This window comes from Papaver somniferum, chromosome 9 (genome assembly GCF_003573695.1).
Source record: "Papaver somniferum cultivar HN1 chromosome 9, ASM357369v1, whole genome shotgun sequence".
NCBI classification, from domain to species: Eukaryota; Viridiplantae; Streptophyta; class Magnoliopsida; order Ranunculales; family Papaveraceae; genus Papaver; species Papaver somniferum.
Genome location: NC_039366.1, coordinates 150,551,258 through 150,556,796, shown reverse-complemented (window position 1 = coordinate 150,556,796; position 5,539 = coordinate 150,551,258). Strand labels below are relative to the sequence as shown.

The 5,539-nt window shown below is 34.6% G+C and overlaps 1 protein-coding gene across 1 annotated transcript; it reads right to left on the bottom strand.

The window, feature by feature from the left end:
• Window positions 1-716: 716 nt before the first annotated feature.
• LOC113312712 lies at window positions 717-4,321 on the bottom strand. Its single transcript, XM_026561449.1, has 2 exons — window positions 3,136-4,321; window positions 717-2,662 (listed from the first exon to the last, which is right to left on the bottom strand). The coding sequence occupies exons 1-2, from the start codon at window positions 4,319-4,321 to the stop codon at window positions 717-719; spliced, it is 3,132 nt and encodes a 1,043-aa protein (XP_026417234.1).
• Between the last annotated feature and the right edge of the window lie 1,218 nt (window positions 4,322-5,539).

Genomic DNA, 5,539 nt, shown 5'->3' with positions numbered 1-5,539 from the left:
TTTGCAGGATGTCAGCGCATAATTTTTTGGCTTTTTACAATTTTAGACTTAAATGAAAATCCACCATCAACAACAGTATTCATATACTTTCGTATCCTTGAATTCTGTACCACGATCGCTTCTTATCTTCTTAAGCTTGCGACCTTGTTCATTTTGAATTCTATTCACAATGATTTTGAATTCCTCAAGAGTGTCATTTTTGTGCTTCAGAAAAGCAACTCATGTGAACCGAGTATAATCATCTACCATCTTTTTTTTTGCTCAATCAAAACCATTTTATTACTCATTATGGCCCAATACAACCAACTAAAGAGTTTACATCAAAAAGATCTACCAAGGCCCAATAAAATGAAAGCTCAAAAGAAAAAATAAGGAAACTCAAACCTAAAGCCCAACTGTAATAAACATAAGAAAAAAAAATTCTAGCAAAACCTATAGTAAATTTGCTCAGGTGATTCCAAAACTGGGATGAAACTTGGTTTTGAATTGAAAATGATCTTTCCCCCTCTCACCAATCCTGCACCCTTCTTTGCCATGGAGTCAGCAGAGAAATTTACTTCTCTCAAGCTATGTACAAGTTTGATATTATGCAATAGTTCCTTTAATCTCTTCCATCTTACCTGCATGAACCAAGGCAGCCTTCCTGACATGTATGCACTCACTGCTGCTTTAGAATCAGAGTTAATACATATATCAAGTTTGTTGTTCTGTATAGCTCATTCAGCTGCACCTGTAATAGCCATTAGTTCTGCAATATAATTAGTTGCAATTCCCAGGCCAGTAGCTTCAGCATATATACAACCTCCCATTTCATCTCTGCACACAAAACCATATCCTGCTTCACCTGGATTGCCCCTAGATGACCCATCACAACATATAAGTATCTGATCTCTTGCAGGTAAGAAGAAACTCACTTCAATAATTATTTGAGGCTTTATTGGTTGATGTTTAAGATCAAAATTCTTAAAGACCATGTAATCATAGCTACATTCCCACATATATCTTTTTATTCTCACTGCACAGTCTTTTGTATACTGTTTTATTCTTCTCTTGAAATTACCCAAGTTTACTTTCTCTTCTTCAAAGCAAATTCTATTCCTTAAGAACCATATCTCCATCATTGTAATGGAAGCAACCAGTAACCATATATCCTTTACAACTCCACTTTTATTCTTTGCAAAGTTCATAACATCTTCATATGATTCAGGGTTGCAGAACAAGAAGATACCACCTAGACATTTCCATATTATCTGACTGAAATTACAAAACCATAATATATGTTCAAGATTATCAGAATCAACACCACACATATAGCACTTTGATGTTAAACTGTAACCCTTGCTTTTTCTTTTTTCATCAGTTGAGAAGATACCCCTCACTATCTTCCATACATTGCTTGTTGTTGTTGGATGAAGGGTAGGATGCCAAACATGTCTTGCACATGTCACTTTTTGATAATGCTCTCTAATACATTCAACAGCTGAGTGTACTGTGAATTCACCTGACATAGTTCCAGTCCAAACCCTAGTATCTTTTGTTTTTGATAAAACAGGTAATTCTTCTACTTGAAAATATTGAAGCATTCTAGAAGGAATCAGCCACTCACCAGCAACAATCAACTCTGCAACTTTCATGTTTTTGTTCTGCATCATATATTCATCCTCTTCATATATCTCATTAAGTGGTTTATCTTTTATCCAAGCATCACTCCATACTGATATTTGCTCACCTGAACCAGTGATCCATCTAGTATGGAACTTTACCTCATCTAGTACCCATTTCAAACCTGGCCATACTGAAGACTTTTTATAACCTGAAATCCATTCACCATATGCCTTTATATACTTTGCTCTCATAAATCTTGCCCATTCAAATTCAGAATTTTGTATCTTCCATACTAATTTCATCAGTAAAGCCTTGTTTATTACTTTCGTTCTCCTTATGCCAAAACCACCCTCCTCCATTGGTGAACATGTTTCATTCCACTTTAAAGTTATGCATTTTCTCTCATATGGATCCCCTGTCCATAGAAAGTTTCTTATAAGTTTCTCACAAGTTTTCACTACACTTGTAGGCCACTTATAGACTGACATGTTATAAATGGGAATGCTGCACAAAATTGATTTGATAAGGGTTAGTCTGTCCTTGAAAGATAACATCTTCCCAATCCAACCAGTTAGTTTGTTTTGTATCATTTCCACCACACACCAAACTGTACTTGACCTCACAGCTCCTGGTTTCAAGTTTACTCCCAAATACTTGTCTGGGAATGAAGAAAGATTCATTTGAAGCTCATTAGAAATTTGGTACTTCCTGGATTCAGTTACTCCTCCTAAAAAAATCTTGCTCTTCATTTGATTTATGACTTGGCCTGAGGATGATTGATAATCACTTAATAATTTCATCACCTTTTGTATATTCCTTTTATGCCCATTGAAGAAAAGAAAGACATCATATGCAAATAGAATATGGGTAGGTTGTACTCCTTTGTAATTAACCATTGGAGCAATCCTATTTTCCTCAACCATTTTGCTTAAACTCCTGCTCAAAACATCCTCAGCTAATACAAACAAAATTGGTGATAATGGATCACCTTGTCTCAACCCTCTACTCACTTCAAAAAAACCAACTGGACCTCCATTCACTAAGACATAAACTCTAGCTGAAGTGAAAAATTGATGTAACCATTTATGTACTTTTGAGAAAAGCCAAATTTTGCCATAACTTCAAATAAGAATTCCCAGCTTAATGAATCATATGCTTGTGTTATGTCCAGTTTTAATCCTACATTTCCACCTCTCCTCTTGGTATCTAATTCATTTATCATTTCAGATGCTAAAACAATTTGTTATTGAATGCATCTGTTTTTTATGAAGGCTCCTTGTTGTTCAGACACTAATTTCACCATCAACCCATTCATTCTTGATGTCCTTATCTTTGTAAATATCTTGAAGCTGAAATTACTCAATCCTATAGGCCTAAATTGAGTTGGTCTCCTAGCACATTTTACTTTAGGTAATAGGAATAGAAAATTAGAGTTGAGTCCTCTTGGAATAATACCTTTTCTCCAACAGTATTGTACAGCTTTTATAACACCCTATCCAATTATTTCCCAAGCAAACTTGTAGAAAAAACCTGGAAAGCCATCAGGCCCAGGAGCACTATCAGCATTTAGAGAAAAAATTGCATCTTTGATTTCCTGGCCTGAAGGAATGCTCTCTAACATCATGTTGTCTTCTGCATTTATAACCTCTGGGATTGTATCAAAAATTCCTTCCATGAAGTTAACTTGCTTGAATTTGAATTTCTCCTTAAAATGATTCTCAAGAGATTTTGCAATCAAAAACTGATCATTTATGATGGATCCATCTTCATCTTCAAGTTCAGTTATAGTATTTGCAGCATTTCTAATCTTGATTGAAGTATGAAAGAATCTAGTATTAGCTGCACCTTCTTTTAACCAACTCACTCTTGCCTTCTGTTGTAATATTGAATGATGTTGCCTAGTTAATATATCTTGTTTTCCTCTGGCCACCACCAGATTGTTTAAAAGTGAAATATTACTTGGGTCTTGGTCTGAAAGAATTGTAGCATTCAAAACTTCTTTTTCAGCATCTGCCAATTTGATTCTAACATCCCCAAAGACACTCCAATTCCATTCCTTAATTCTTACTTTCATATTCTTCATTTTTTTCATAAAAACAAAAATAGGATTACCTTGCAAATCTTCATTCCAAACTTCATTGATTAGTCTTTTGAAATCTTCATGCTCCATCCAAATCTTTAGAACTCTAAAAGGGATATTTTTAGGTTTAGGCATCATTACACAAGACCCCAAAAGTGGACTATGATCAGATATATTTCTTATTACAACTTTGTAACACCAAGTAGGATATTTCTCAATCCACTTGACATTATATAGAGCCCTATCCAAAGTACAAACAATTCTTTTTACACCTTCTCTGTTATTACTCCATGTAAATTGTAGACCCGAACTTGGAGCTTGAGATAAACTATAAAAATTGATCACTTCATGGAAATCTTGCATAGATGCTCTTAAAGGAGATCTTCCCCCTATTTTTTCATCTGCACTTAAAACTGTGTTAAAATCCCCAATTAACATCCAAGGTAAATCCATGGAATTTATTACCATTAATTCATTCCATAATTTTCTTCTATCAACTGAAAGTGAAGCTGCATGAATTCCAGAAACTAGAACACCACCAACATTCACAGTAATCACCTGTCTAGTTATTGAAATCACCTTTGGTTCAGCTATAGAAGCACTCCAGAAAAGCCAAATATTTCCTTTAATAATCATCTACCATCACTAAAGCATATTTATTCCCTCCAACAGATGCTTGTTGGATTGGACCGAATAGATCCATATGTATAAGATCGATAGGAGTATGAGTGGATATATCTCGAGAAAGTTTGTGTGGAATTTTTCCTTGCTTACCCTTTTAGCATGCACCCCAAACACCTTCTACTTTAGTGTTAATTTTTGGAACGCCTTTGACAAGTTCACGGTTAATGAGCTTACCAAGCATTCGGAAGTTGATGTGACCAAAGCGTTCATGCCACAAATGAGTTGACTCAACCTTAGTCAAGTCACAGTATAAATTGGATTGTATATCAAGGAGATAACAATTATTAATACTTCTTCGTCAGCGAAAAATTACTTTTCCGGACTTATCTTCAATATCACATCCTTTCATATTGAAGATAACTTTGTGACCTTTATCACAAATTTGACTGACAGACAGAAGATTAGCTTTCATTCCTATAACATAAACAACATCATGGATTTCGGGAATACCTGGAAGTTTGATAGTACCTTTTTTGCTAATAAGACAACTGCTTCAATCTCCAAAGGTCACAGATCCTCCTTTGTAGTCTTCAGTTTTTGTGAACCAAGAAAGATCACCTGTTATATGTCTACTACATCCACTATCTAGAAACCATTGAAATAGTGAGGTTGTTGTAAGTGCAAAAGCTCCAAGACATTGTTCACCAGATTTACGATGGTTTGTTAAGTTTCTAAAGAGTTTTTTAATACGGTTAATCGGACATTTTGTAAAAAAAATCTCCTGAATTAAAAAATTCCATCCTTTTTGACAACGGTTCCTGATCTGACTTTTTTTAGACTGTTTAAGATGTCTGGATGAAAGAATTGAGCATTCTTGAGAATCTCTTGACTTAGACTCTTCAGAGTTTTTTACCAGTTTTCTATCAATCATGATATTACTGAAAAAGTGAGGGTACAACAACCACACCCAATATTTAGCTTAGCAATTTGTATGGACAAACTCCAATATACTTTCTATAGAATCAACTAGACAGTCAGACTTAATCTAGATAAAAAGTATATCAACGAGTTTATATCTCAATCTCTCGATTTGATCTTTACTCAAGCAAATAGAAATCTGCGAGTCTTTATCAAAGAGAGATAACTTGGATGGTACCAAACACCAATATCCAAGTGTTAATCAATTTAAATCAACAACCAAAAGTTCGAATATTCTAATTGATTGAACAA

Coding starts and splice junctions, on each gene's coding strand:
- LOC113312712 (XM_026561449.1), bottom strand. CDS start 4,321: ATGATTATTAAAGGAAATATTTGGCTTTTCTGGAGTGCTTCTATAGCT. Junction 2,663..3,135: donor TGGGCCTGATGGCTTTCCAG/GTTTTTTCTACA, acceptor TTTTCACTTCAG/CTAGAGTTTATGTCTTAGTG.